Source organism: Protopterus annectens, chromosome 8.part0 (assembly GCF_019279795.1).
Source record: "Protopterus annectens isolate FY-2018-M chromosome 8.part0, PAN1.0, whole genome shotgun sequence".
Taxonomy (NCBI): Eukaryota; Metazoa; Chordata; order Ceratodontiformes; family Protopteridae; genus Protopterus; species Protopterus annectens.
Window position 1 is genome coordinate 1,843,917,467 of NC_056741.1, and position 15,477 is coordinate 1,843,932,943.

A 15,477-nucleotide genomic window follows, 5' to 3' on the forward strand; every position below is an offset into this window, starting at 1 on the left:
TGCATTTCATTTGCCTCTACCTATTTTCTTGCATACATATTCCATGCATCCCACTCCCCTTTTTTATATCTGTCTACTTTATGTTTTCATTTACAGTGACATTGCTCTAAAATGAACAGAGTAACCCAGAGCTGGTGTTCAATCATTCATATTTTGTCCACACATTGATGACATTTACACCCACCCATCCTATAGATTTTTAGAAGTCCTTTACTTTACTTTTATGTCATGGTCTGCATGATGTACCCACTCTGGGCCAGTAATCAGGGAGCCTGAATCCTCACCACTGACACTGGAGAGGGACATTCACTTGGAAAAAAAAATGGATGCACCCAGTATTTCCAGATGCAGCTGTCTGTATCAAGCAAAGTTTCCCTTAAGAGCACACAGAGAACTCACTCAGTCCAGGGTCTGGGTTTCTCTATCTGTCTCCCTCCAGGCCCCAATAAGACTCCTCACTGGCACAGCTATAAAGCTGAGACCTCAGCTGAGTGTCCAGGCCAAGTTCTCCAACACTATGTCTGTGAAACCAGTGCTTCATGCCCCTGCACCAAGCAGTTGACTCACAGACGTTTTGAGATTTGATTTACACACACACACACACACACACACACACACACACACACACACACACACACACACACACACACACACACACACACATGCACACACACACACACACACACACACACACACACACACACACACACACACACACACACACACACACACACACACACACACACCTGGGAAAGGCTGTCACAGATTTACTAGCTATGCCCCCTTCTGCCAAGACTATAAGGTAGTTACACTCCCTCCAGAGACTCCAAAGCCGGCTATTCTAAGACTCTTGCAAGGGTACCCAATTATACTGATGAAGTTAATATTTATACAAATGTTAATGTTGACCAAACAGCAAGGCTTTCAGTGCCACCAGATAAATATAAGCACTCTCAAAGGTTAAAATATTCTCTAAAAGACCAGCTAGCATGAAAGTATAAATATATTTCATAATAAATAGTAAAAAAAAACATGAAAATACTAAATATCTATTTACAATAAACACCAGAGTTTCAAACAGAGGAAATACTAAAAATAACACAGATACAGAAAAACAGTACTTAACTAATCTCACTATATTTTCCTGACTGATCTAAAGAATTATTATTCCCTGATTACTTACTAGAGCAAGGCAAGATGAGGTAGCTGAGTGGTCCTTCTTTATCAGGTTCCAAGAACAGAGTGCTCTGAGACTTCAGTCTCACCTAGTATTAAACATTATTTTAGTGATGCTTTACTGAAGGACATCACATACATCTGGTCATCTGACGTCTGGTTCCCATGTAACTCCCCCATTGCTAGAAGCTGCCAGGATTTAACACATGTGTGTCAATAATACAAACACACATAGAGCTTGCCGATATCTTATGCAGCTTCTGGAAGTTATAAAACAATTTGAAACATCTACCCTTTCAGAGTAGCAATTAGTTCACTGCTAAAGACAATACAGAATGCTTCCTAAAGCTTGTTTTCTCAGACATTTTTATCTGTGGCTTCAATCAGAACAATAAGGTACAATATTTATGGCCTAAATTAAGTAATTTAATTTCTTACTTTTTTAAGGTTAGCTGGAGCTGAGCTTAACCTCTTCTCTTCCAGTATCCTCTGTTACAATGTATACATTTAATCAGTTACAGTACAGTGCAGTCTGATATACATGTATATTTCTTTTCTGTCCAGCAGGACACACTTTTGATACATTTTTAATCCAAGCATCTGTGCAAATCAGTTTGATATACAAATAACATATAATTCTTTACAAAATTCCAGCTAGCTATGCTGGCATATATTATGCATCCACTGCCCTACTTTTCCTAGCATATCTGGCAATACTCCACATCATTGCAGTCTATATTAAAACTGCTAATTACTGTTCTTTGTACATTACACAGTTTCTGTGAAATGTACTACAGAAGGCGCCAGCAAAGGTCTTAACTTTAGTGTGTTGACTGCAGCCCATGTGTCTTTCTGTAGATCTAGTCACTTTATGGGCACTCAGTAGTCTACATCTGAATCTACATCACCTTATTTTGTCCCACTAAGAATTTTCCTTCTGCCTTTTGTATTTCCCTTTTTAGTTCCCCTGTTTGACTAGAATCTCTGTTTCTGCATTGCTTCCCATTTCTTAATCTATTCTCCATTGACTCTGCAGTTTCCTGGTCCCCTTCTACACTTTTTTCATCCAAAGGCCTCCCCATTGCCTCCAGCCCCTTCCCATCCAGAATGCAACATCTAATTTTTCTGAGGTTTATGAGAGGCCATCTCCTCCCTCACTAATTCTTTTGATGTGATCTCTCCTTGCTTTGTGTACTTTCAGAGCCTTCTTCTGTATGTCTTCATAACATTATTTGTTGACATGATTCTCATGCTCCTTTGGATTTCTCTCTTGTGTCTTGGTTTTCTGTTGTCTTCGTATCATATGTCTGTTGTAGTATTTCCTTTACTTCTCTATGCCTTGGTACCTCCTACTCCATGTCTGTCACCTTCATTACTTGTGTTTCTTTACCTCATGATCTCTTCCTGTCTCATGGCTCCTCCTTCTTCTATGGTCTTTTCAGGTTGTGCTTCCATTCCACCTTTCACTGTAATTTGAATAGTAGATCTGTATCTAAGCCTCTGGCTGCTACTTTTGGTTATATGGTTAATGAACTGTTCAATGTCTCCTTGTCCTATAACTTGCTTCACTCCTCTTTCTAGCTTTCTAGTGTGCATTTAGCATGATTGTATTGTTGTTCATTCAATAATCAGTAGGACTTACAGTTCATTTACTTTTTGTATCAATTTTTTTTTGCCTGAAGAGAGTGCCATGAAAATCCTCTACAGTTTTAATAAACATTCATCTGTGAAACATTACCTTTTGTGCTCTGACTTCTTAGAGAATTTCCTGTTTTGTTTTAAACGAATGTCTGCTTGCTAGTATATGTCTGGGAGGGTATTCCTTTCTCTTTCCTTCTTTGTTTATTCTTTCTGTAAACAACCCTTGCACATTTGTTGAGGAGTATGTCTTATGGAATTCCCAGAACCAGTTTTTCTAGTTTCACTTCAGACGCATTTTCATCCTAAGATCCAAATGTTATTGCATCTAGATCTATTTTCCAGGTCATCCATCATGTGATTTTTGCCACTTCCTGTCCTAGTTCTGGGATTCTTTTATTGTGCTCCTATTCTGTTCTGTTATTTTCCATGTCCTGGATATTTTCTTTTAGCTTCTTCTTTCACTTTTACTAGCCTGCTATGTTGCTTTTTATCAGTACTGTAGTATGGGTGAAGCATGGGGGGGGGGGGGGGTTGACTGTTGTGAGTAAAAGCTGTTAGAAGCTGCCATCAGCAGAATAGGTGTTGAGTGGATATCAGTGCAATATCGTCAGTCAGAAGCTAGTATAGATCTTTGCTAAACTTTATGGTGCCATGATTGATGTTTTTTTCTTCAGAGTCCCATACACTTTTTTGGTCAACAATTCATGGATTTTTGGGGTGGGACAGCATCCTGGAGATTGCCCAGGATGCCAGACGAACTAGCTGTGGCCCTACTTTTCATTGTTCCTACATCCTCAGTGATCCTCACTGGCTTATGGAACAGTGTGCGCAGATGTTCCTCTTTTTGGTGCAGCTTTGAAGGAAGCCATCTGATCTCTCTTCCTGTATGTTCACCCTTCCTGCTTTTTACCCCATTCTAGCTTTGTAGGGACCCTCTTTCTTCTTCTTCATCAGCCTTTGTCCAAATCTCTGTGTCTAGACAGCTGTCTTGCTTTGGCTCTCTGGCACACTGCTCTCATTGTATTCTAATCTTTTGACCATGAATTAAAATGGTCTTCCTTCTGCAGTGCATGGATATGAGCTGGACGGAATAAATTTGGGAGAAGGGAGAGAGAATGATTTAAGTACAAAACAATGTTTCTGGATGAGAAAGAAATAGAACATGATGTTTAACAATTTAAAGATTAATGCACAGATGACAGACAGGGGTTTTTGAAAGCAACCAGTTATTCTCTGGAGATTGTCCTGCAGTGATACCATGTATCATAAATTCTGATAAAATTGATGAGACTAAGAGCTTTCTGTACAGGCACATTCACATAATTTAACTATTCAAAAACTTTCTGTTGCTAAAATTGGCAGGTAACAAGTATAGGAACTCAAGACATGACATAACAAGAAAATGCCAGAAAAGAAGACCTTACATTCAAAAACAAACATCCTTATATGTTAGAGCTGTAGAAGTGTTTGTGTTAAAATAACAAATTCTAGTTGTCCAAAGTTTGATTTCAGGATCAGCAGCTGTCACTAAGTTGCTGATTTAAAAGTTTCAGTTGTAGTATCACTGGAAAGAAGGATAGGCAACTCTGTCCCTGCATGTATTTTATCCTATATATATATATATATATATATATATATATATATATATATATATATATATATATATATAGCGAGAGAGAGAGAGAGAGAGTGAGCGAGAGAGATAATAAATATATATATATATATATATATATTACATCTGAAACCTACATCTACCTTTATTCTACCGATCCTGTTATTCCTGTGATCTATGAGCTTCCAAAAACACATAAGAGTTTAACAGCCCCACCTATGAGGCCCATTGTTTCAGGTAACAGATGGGTCATTACTGCTCTCTCTAATTATCTAGAGAAACAACTAGCTCCTTTTTTGAAATATAGTAGAAGTTATATTAGAGATACTAGTGATTTCCTAATTATTTTAATGGCATGGTCTACCACTAATGAATGTAGGGATATTTTATTGGTCACTATGGATATAAAATCCCTTTTTACAGTGATTCCTAACAACGAAGGTGTAGAATGTATTAGAGTATTTACATGCCTATCATGATTTTCCTAATTCAAAAATTGAGATGCTTTATTCCATGTTAGACATCATCCTAAACAATAATGTTTTTGTGTTTGACAAGCATTTCTTCCATCAATGAATGGGTGTTGCCTTGTGCACCTCGTTGCTAACACATATGCCAACTTAGTGTTAACAAGATGGGAAGAAAGTTTTGTTTTTGGTAATGGTGTACTGTTGTTTAAGAATGAGCATTTAATGTTTTTCAAATGTTTCCTAGATGATGTCTTTTTGCTATGGAGCGATGATGCCCAAAGTCCCCATATCTTTGTTGATTTTTTTATATTCCAGTGCTAACTTTCTTGTCTTTGAGGTTAAACATTCGTATGATAAAGTTGGGTTTCTTGACATTGTTGTTAGTTCTAATGATATGAAATCTGACTCTGAAATTTATAGGAAGAATGTACAGGCTGTCAGATATGTGCACTCTGATAGTATGCATCCAAGGCATATTTTATAGGGGAGTCGTAAAAAGTCAGTTTTTCAGCGCATGTAGGTTAAGCACTAAAGATGAGAAATTCCTGTTTGAAATGGATAGTATGGCAAATTACTTTATGAGTAGAGGCTATAAAAATGCTCTTATTGAGAGCACTAAAGAATTAGTAATCAGTCAAAGGAATAATTTAGCTAAACCATAGTTTTATTTGGTAAGTAATACTAATACTACTTCTGAATCTAGTAATAGTGAATACAGTATTGGATGTCTTATGAAGTATAATAGGTGTACAGATACTGTTAAACATATTAAGGAGAAAATGTGGGCTATCCTAAACTCTAATCCTGAAATTAATAGCATTATAGGGGATACACAGAAATTTATCTTAAAGAAACAAAAAAATCTTAAGCAGCTTCTATGCTATAAGGATCTAAGAGTGAGGTCTAATGGTGGTAGGTTAATTAAGAGGAATGGTACTATCCCTTGTTTTAACTGTATTTATTGTACTAATGTTATTAATGATACATTTTTTAGACATCCAATTAGTTAGAAGCCTGTTTTCTTCCAAGAACTGAGCACTTGTTTTACTGAGAATGTAATTTATTTTGCTGGTTGTGTTTGCTGTGAATGTTTCTATATAGGTAAGTTGAGTATGAAACTAAAAGAAAGAATTAGTACACATCATTCTGATATTCCCAGAAAAGTGGAAACTAATGCACTAAGCAAATACATATTAACTAGTGGTGTGGAACACAGATTTAAATTTAGGGTATTACAGAGATGTTCAAGGGGGGACTTAGTTACAAAAAGTGAAATGGCAGAATACAGATGGATTAATTACTTCAGAGAAGATAATCTGCCAAGGTTGAATAGAACTAATAGTGTAAAACCTGTTTTAAGAGTTAGGTGTGACTTTCTTTAAAGTATGTTTTTATGTTTTTTTTTATATGCATTTACAACTTTTATCTAATCTTTACATTTTTTCTTGTATGTTTTATGAGGTTTTGGGCTGTTATATGAGTTTTTAAATGTTTATATTTACATGATATTATAAATATATGTTGTGATTTTTTACTGATAGCCTGGCTTTCTATATGAAAGGAGTGAAGTTGATTTATTGTGTATCTGCATTGAGAATGAGCTACAGTCTCAAAAGGTTTGTGTTTGTTTTATACTTCTACCTTATTAAACTTGGAAGTTGGTCTCTTGGTTTCTTTTGTCATATATATATATATATATATATATATATATATATATATATATATACATATATATATACGTGTAATATATATATATATATATATATATATATATATATATATATATATATATCTATATCTATATGTATATTAGGGTGGTATGTTATATGCTATGTTAAACCTTACACATTCCCAGAGAACAGTCCACATATTCCCAAACATGCCTCTTATTTGTCCAGGATTTTGCATGAAAATCTTTAACTGAAGCACTTTGCCCCTTCATCTCAGTCAAACACTGTGTTGTCCTGGTTTAATACTGTCTGTGGCAATTTAGAAACAACCAGTTAGAATAACTGGTCACAGCATACAACCTGCCTACCTCCCTACCTCCTTACATTATTCATATATTCAATTAACTTATTTGGTCATTGTAGTTAGCTACAATGTTTAATATAAAAGCAGTTGCACAAAAGTCTGCCACTCAGAGTTGCAGTACCAGAGAGTGACTCTTCAGAGGATGAGCACACTCACAACCACTGTGTATCTATGTCGTTAGCAGTCTGTGGACCAGCCTGGGTCATGCTATGTGTTATGTTGGCAAGTCTGGGTCATACTGTGTGGTATGGTGGCCAGCCTAAGCCAAGCCATGTGGTATGGTGGCCAGCCTGGGCTATTTTTTTATGATATGGTGGCCAGCCTAGGCCATGCCATGCCATGTGGTAAGTTAGTCAGACTGTGGTATGTTGTATGATGTGGTGGGCAGACTGGGCTATGTTTTATGATATGGCCATGCCATGTGGTATGGTAGTCAGCCTGGGCAATGCCATATGATGTGGCTAGTCTGGGCAATGTTATGTGGTATGGTGGCCAGCCTGGACCATGTTGTGTTGTATGGTGACCATCCCAGGCCATGCAATGTTTTATGGTGGCCAGCCAGTCTCATGCTATGTGATATGGTAGACAGTCTTGTGATGTGGTGCCCAGTCTGGACAATATCATGTGATGTGGTGGACAGCCTGAGTCATTCCATTTGGTGTAGTGACCAGCCTGAGCCAAGTCATGTAGTTCGGTGACCAGGCTAGGCCATGTTGTGTTGTATGGTGGCCATCCTTAGCCATGCCATGCGCTATGGCAGCCAGCCTGGGCCATGCCATGTGGTATGGTAACCTGCCTAGGACATGCCACATGGTTTAGTGATTCTGTTTTTATATTAACAGGAATGTGCTGAGGTTTGACTTTTCAGAGCAGGAAGTTAATTGACAGGCAGGCTTTATTCCTTTTCACTTGAACCCAGTTAATTGTTTAATTGTATTATAAGAGTTAATGAGGCACTGCACACTCACATGTTCAATAAGGCTGTCATGCTTCCTTCAGTCCTAAAATCCTAAGTACTGGAAACAGATGTGTCCAGTTTTTGTTTTTCAACAGTCCTGCATGTATTACATTTGACAGTTTCTGCTGAAGCTGAAATAAATTGACTGATCATAAGAAGTTGCCCTCAAGCCAAGATCAAAGGTCACATCCTACCTCTCAGAAGCAGAACATGTTGAGTTAAATGAATGAACTTTCCTTTTCAGCAATATGACATTGCAGATCAGTATATGATTTTAAGCCACACTATAGAGATGACACTTTGGCAAATGACCATCTTAGACTTTTTCATATTTGGAGCAGACATTCATTCTGATGCAAATTAGCATTGTGCTGTTTTTTTTTTTTTTTTTTTTTTTTTTTACAGAGGTTGCATAATAGCTTCAGTTTTTTGGGATTGTGGGATTGTTTTACATAGAAGTTATACCTATGACAGCATCACTTGTTTGCTGTCAAACAGCATAACAAATATAGTTACTTAATTATTTAACACATGTAACTATTTATATTACAATTTAGCATTTCACATTATCACAGCAGGTCAGGGGAGAAATGGTGAAGTGTACAACTAAAAAATATTTATAGTCTAGTCTGTAGAAATTTGATTGTGCAATAGCCATATCTTGACTTAAAATATGTACATGCCGTGTATTTGGAGACACTGGTTATGATATACAAAAGTGGCTTTTAGGAGTCATGACACGGAGGCAACCGTGATTCCTTCATTCAGACTGGACTGTATAAAATAAAGAAAAGAGTAATTATTTAAGATCGTTAGTTTCCTTCCTTTATGAAGTCAACATTCAAGCCCTTGTAGACAATTTGCTTTGTACTGTCTCACCAAGCAGTATGTTGCTATGTGGTATAACAGATAAGAAGAAGAAAAATAAGAACGGAATGTCCAAATTTGTGTAATTTGCATACTACCGAAGCAGTTACTGGCGCAGACAGGAATCTGATGGAGAAACACATATCACATTTTCTTTGTATATAATATAGAGGTTGTGCTCATTGCTGGAGTGGGTTGGATAAAACAGAAAGGAAAACAACAAAACATTATAATAAAAAAGTGGCATACTGACTTTATTGTGCTTTAAAGGACGAGCTCACAAAACTGCACTGCACTGCACTGCACTGCACTTGATTTTCATGATCATTTTATTTATTTTTTGTTTATTTATCTGTCCTTTGTTGACGGGGTTAGTCCCACTGGGCCTCTTTTTAGCGGACACCCGATGTGGTATTTATACTGCTAAGGAAAATTTATCCAGGGCATCAGGGAACTTCTGCTGTTCAAATAATTTAATAGTCTTGTCTCTAATTACTGCCAGTGTTTTATTTCTTATATCTTTCTAATCTGTAAAATGGCAAAAGGGCTTTATGGAACAGCCTAAGTGACCCAAAATTAATTAGTGATGCGGGTAACGTACAAATCCTCAGTGAAGATGAGTATTCCTATCCTTTTGGGAGAGACTGTAGTGGTAGACAGATTGTTGTTTGGGTCCTTGTGGGGGTTGGGGTTGGCAGTTTGCTGGGATGGGTGTGCATGATGACTAAGGAAGTGGGGATGACGTAGAGCTTTAGAGGACACCTTCAAATATGTCATACCTTACTGTTTACCCAATCTCACAGCATAACAAAACTGCTTAGAAGGGGTATGACTGAATAGAAAAGCTGCTATTTCTTTTCCACATTTCCACCTCTTCCTCCCATCTCACTGACAGCCAAGGCAGTCTCAGCTCCAGGGCATAGTATCAGGGACATATAAAGCAGCAGCAGGAGCAGTAATGAGCAGCTGATGACCAGTTGGAGGCATGGCAAAGGACAAAATAAAAGAATGCCTTTGTGGAGCCTGACATGTTTATGGTATATTCCTTTGTAGCCGAAGCTCTACTATTCCTTTCAACCACATTTCATTTCACTGCTGCTTCCCACAGACTACATCAGAAGCAAATGACAAACCATATTCTTTGGCCATGTCCATCTTCTATTCTCTATCCACTTACAGCAAATACTGGGATATTCTGCTACCTTAGCTGGATGGTTTCAGTCTGGCAAGTGGAGGGGAAGGAAGATGTAGGGCACTGTTTAGCTCAGTTTGTTTTTCTTTGACATGTAGATTCTGTTATTGTTAGCAGCTGGTTTCAGAACAGCATCTTAAGGTACTCTAGTAAGTTAGACCTGAAGGAGAACCTAATGTGGTTGCTTTTGTTAAAGCTGAGAAAAACAGCAGAATTTTCCTTTCTTCATGGTTACAACAGGTTCCTACGCAGGTGAATGTGCTAAGACTGAGAGCTGGGAAATCAGCATATGTCACTGAGTCTTACGTATTTCAGCTGATGACTTGGCTTGTCAGTTATTTCTTAAATTAAAGCTGTCTATTCACAGTTTACCAAGTATAGGAAGGAAGCTATTTATATTAAATTTAAATTCCCTGTCCTTTGTAGGTGGCATGTCCCAGTGGCAGTCTTAGCTTGGTCTGGATTGCTTCAAGAAAGTGAGGACATTTTGTTCAGCAGGTGTATACATCACTGGTGGTTGTTAGTTGAATACTGTGGTTGTCTGTATTCTTATTCTCATTCATAAGACAAAATTTAAAGGTCCTGCTAATCATCTGATTTTCTTTCTTTTTATGAAATGTTTCTGATAGTCTAGTAAAATGTTATTTCTGATAGTTTAGTAAAATGTGTGTACTGCTACATGTACCTTGCAAAGCACAGCTTTTACTGAATGATATCCCTGAATTTTAACATTTGTCCTGGTTCATTAAGCTACAGCTTTTGACATGAATCCTGACCAGTAGAACTGCATGGTCCTAAAATACTAAACAAAATTGTTTTATGAGATATATGTTGTGAAGTAAAATTTATTGTAGCTCTTTGCATTTTTTCCAGGATTAACCCAGTAGATTTTTGTATGCAATTTAGTTCAAAAATAAATTACTTATTTTTACATTTCAGACACTGTATTTAAATACCTAACAAAGGAAATATATAAATGCAGGTACTTTTGGCTTTCTGATTGGTTCAATTCTTAAATTTCTGTTTCTTTTTATATTATTCCATCCAGGTACCAGTACCCAACAATGGACCAGCTATCCTCTATGCTGCCATGCGTGATCCAGCATTTTGGGTAAGTATGTAATATGAACCGAGGGTGAAAAAGTACTGTTTGGTAAACTGCATGAAGAAAACAGGCAAACATGAAATAAACATGCAAGGAGGATGAACATTTCTTGGTAAGACTGACTTCATTTTGCACAGTGCAAGTCAAAATGCTAAAAGTTAAACATTCTGAGATCTGATGACACATCTGAAAAGGTCCTAGAGATCAAAATATAGGAAAAACAGTAAGCAGCAAGATGCATAAATCGTGACATTAACTTGGTTAAAAAACATCCTCTAGAGTAAGATGCTAAAAGATATTTTTGCACAAATTATTGAGGGAGAGAGCTCTTAGGAATAGAATGTATGAACATGGAAATGACATTAAAAATAAAAAGGCAACAAGTGCACTATATAAACATTTATGGTCTGTCCCCATTTTAACAAGTGTTCATTTGGTATTTTAGAGCAGGTTAAACCTAACCCCAGGGGGGGGTGTGACTGGAAAAATCTGCTAAAGAAGAAAGAAACTCAATGGCAATTTAAACAGCAGCTGTGATCCCCCAGGTTTAAATGAAAACATTTCAATAGCCCCTGTGTTTCAGGAGAGAGCTAACAAAATATAAGAGATAAACATATATATGCTTATGAATTTTTTTTTTATATATAATAGGGTGTAACATTAAGTTCTAACATTTCATTTATAATAATACTGAGTCAGTATTTTAAAGTTTTATAAGAATAAAGTAGATATATGTTTTAGATAAAGTGTAATTAATGTTTTTGGAGTGCATTTGGTCATTAGTATGTTGATTGTTTTACATTGGTGATTGGCTTACATTTTTTATAAAAGTGAAGATGTTTAGAAGGGAAGTTTATTCTGATAAAGGCTAGATGTTGTAGCCGAAAGCGCTCAATCTGGTTATTGTAAATGAAAAAGATACTTGGATTTTATACGGCCTGATCTTCGTGTAATTTATGGTGTTTTGGTATATTGGCAAGCTAGAAGGGCATTAATGCCCGTGCTTGAAATATTTGTATGTATGTATGTATGTATATAAAGTATCTTGTAAGATATGTAAAAGTGTAAAAACACAAAATCACACTGAAGCCGATGTCTGTATATCAAATAAATTAAAACTAATAATGCATGTTGCACTTACAAAAATACTAAAAAGTAATCTGTCTTATAACCATACATAAAAAAAAAAATATATATATATATATATATATATATATATATATATATATATATATATAAGACATAAAAATGTCCTATGTTGAATATTCAGATGAATAGTAATACAAATTGTAAATATGAATCATTACATAAATAAATAAATGATGATCCATAACTATCTACTACATAAAAAACACTTTAAACTAACAGACTTGTTTGTTGAGCCCTGGTGATTTATCTGCAGCTAAAATTAATTGCCATAAAGTCTCCTTGCATTCCAAAATATTGTTTGCATCGCCACCCAATTCTGTTTCATAAACCTTGTCTAATACTGAAAATTCAAACTTGTTAATTTATTTGATATACAGATATGTATTTACATTTATATATGCATATACATATATTATTATTTTTTTAAAGTTTTATTTGATGTCATTTCCTGTATTGGTAAGCTATTTAAGGGAGTGTGGGTAACAGTTTGTTTGTTTTCTGAAGAAGTTCATGTATTAAATTTTAGTGAATTAAAGCGCTAAAACACTTGTGGCTGGATTCATCTTTTGTGCCGTTTGGTTACACGACTGGTTACACAATTGGTGTTTCATATGTAAAAGTGTAACTTCCCTCCTTTTTTCTGTGATCTTCATGAAAATTTTATAATCTATATTATTCAATACTGTAGGCCTACAATTATGAATATCATTTCTGTTACCCTTTTTCCATATAAATTTAAATGTTCCTCTACATATTTCATTATAAGTAAAACCCACATCGATCCACTCATTTAAAACTTCTATAAAGCAATTATTTTGTATTGTTGTCAAATTTGTATACATATTGTATTCTATCCCATCTGGTCCTGCTGCTGTTTCTATAATTACCTTTCCTAACATTGTGTCTAATTCTTCTGATGTTAGTGTCTTTTCCATATCACTATTATCTTGATCTGATAATGATTTCACTTTCCATATAATTTTTGATCTGTCATTTTATCACCAAACATTTCTAGAACATAATCCACTAGTGTTTTCATTACATTTTTTGACCTTTGGGCATCAAACCCTTTTCATCTTTCACTTTCAAATTACACTGTCCCTTTCCATTATTTTAGTAAGGTACAGAGCAACCTCCTCTTTTTTTCCAGAAGAAAATATCTCTGTTTAAATAATAAATTTTTTGATTTTTTATTGATTTATCCTAGATATTTCTTTTTCATTAGTAAAATACTTGCAATAATTTTTTCTAGGCTGTCAAATGCTTCTTGGTTGTCATACTATAGTTTTTCATTACTTCTTTCCTGTTATCTTTGACAGGTTATATAACATTTTTATGTTTATTCTTAAAAGAAACCTGCCATTCTGACCAGTATCTGTAGAACTGTCTTATATTGATATGATCTTCTTATAGTTCTAATTGCATATTTTCTCATTTGCCTTCCCATTTCTTCTCATTTAATCTTTTTAAACCATTACCTGTGTTAATGACATTTTCTTTGTCTTTTATCGCTATCCAAATGGCTCTATGGTCTGTAAAAACAGTTTCTAGTATACCTTCTTCCATAATCTGTAATCCTTCAGAAATCAAAAAGTAGCCTACCTCTGTTATAAAAAGTCCCCTACTATATAACCAATCACTGTTATTCCAAATGCTTATTTTACCTCCCATGTCATAATTTCAATAACTTTCTTAATGTCACCATGTTTTTCTTATGTTTCCTTAAATCACAATTAGTCTTCTGCTATGATAATTTCCATATTTACAGCCACATAACTTAGAATTTGAGTCAACATTTTCCCTTTCTTTGTTTATAACATTAGCATATACCACAATTAATTTGTATACCTTTTGTTTCCATCTTATATCTGTAATTGTTACCCTTCCCATTATTACTAATGTTATATCCAGAATTTTAACTGTCTTCTTTGTTAGAATTCCTAATCCCAAACAAGTATCTTGACCTAAATTCCAAACTGTATCATTTCCCCATAAAATTTCTCTTTGTAGCATGTCTTTTTTTGTTAATAATCTTATGTTTTCCAATATTATTGTATCTTTATCCACCTTTTTACACCATTCTATAATAGCTATCCTTATAGCTACATTTTATGAACTATTTACATTCATAGGTAATATTCTACAATTATCTATTTTCTTTTTCCAAAGTGTACTATAGGGTAAATATAATTAATAATTCACCCTTTTCCTTTCTTTTTTTTTCTTTCATATTTAGTCCTATAAATTTTCTTTCTCTCTCTCATACCCTTTTGCTATTAGAATTCTTTTTTCCTTTAACAATTTTCAAACTAGCATCTTCTTCAATAATTTGTGAAAAGATATGAAATAGAAAGAGAATGGAAAGAGAGTGGGGACCAGTGTCGCAAATCTATGTATATGGTTGGGAGATGCTAGTAAAATAATTCAGGCATTAGAGAAGACTGTCGATGCCCCCTTAGTAATGTATCATAACCCTAACCCTGCCCCTAATGCTAATGGACAACTTACCTTAAAAAAAGCCCTTCTGTTAACAGTATTACTGTTCATACAGATTTGAGCTTTATGTATGTTAGGGTTATCAGACATGGGAATTTGTTTCCTTGTTTGAAATACTTTGTGTTGCTCTCTTGTGTTGTTGCTATAATGAATAGTCAATGTGTTTTTGTGTTGGTCATAAAACAGTTCAACCATTCATTATATGTTGTGTCTTTCGGCTTTTCCCGGTTAGGGGTCGCCACAGTGGAACTCCGGTCTGCAAATGATTGGCAGTAAATTTTAACGTGCCGCTTTGCCAGCTCTGACGCACAACCTTCAATGAAGGTACGCCCATTCACGCATGTCTCCACACAGGAGACGCTTTAGCTGAGAATCGAACAGGACGTCTTATTGTGAGGCGACAATGCTACCACAGCACTACCACCGCAGTACTCAACCATTCATTATATAATTGTTATAATACATCTTTAGAGATTGATTATTTCCTCATCTGTATTAATTCTAGTCATACTTTTTGTTATGTATTATTATTTCAATTGCAACTAAATGGCCATTCAAGCACTTCATTGTAGGCCTGTTTCTTGGTAATGAAGTACAAGCAGAAATAGAATAATACAAGACAAAAAGCTTAGCACAGTATGAGCTAGACTTTAGTTAATACACTTGTGTAAAGGGAGGATACTAGTATACTTTTGCTAAAGAAAGTACAAAAAAAAAAATAGTAAAATCATAGAATGTGTGTGTTTTATGATACCAAATAGCTTTTAATTGTTGTGG

The 15,477-nt window shown here is 35.3% G+C and overlaps 1 protein-coding gene across 5 annotated transcripts in view; it reads left to right on the forward strand.

Moving 5' to 3' along the window:
* Window positions 1-15,477, forward strand: part of NDRG4 (NDRG family member 4) — a 1,570,634-nt gene that overhangs the window by 1,359,054 nt on the left and 196,103 nt on the right. For all 5 annotated transcript variants that reach the window (XM_044081333.1, XM_044081334.1, XM_044081335.1 and 2 more), the window contains one exon: window positions 10,999-11,061. In XM_044081333.1, coding sequence (XP_043937268.1) covers window positions 10,999-11,061 — 63 coding nt within the window. The remainder of the gene's footprint in view (window positions 1-10,998; window positions 11,062-15,477) is intronic.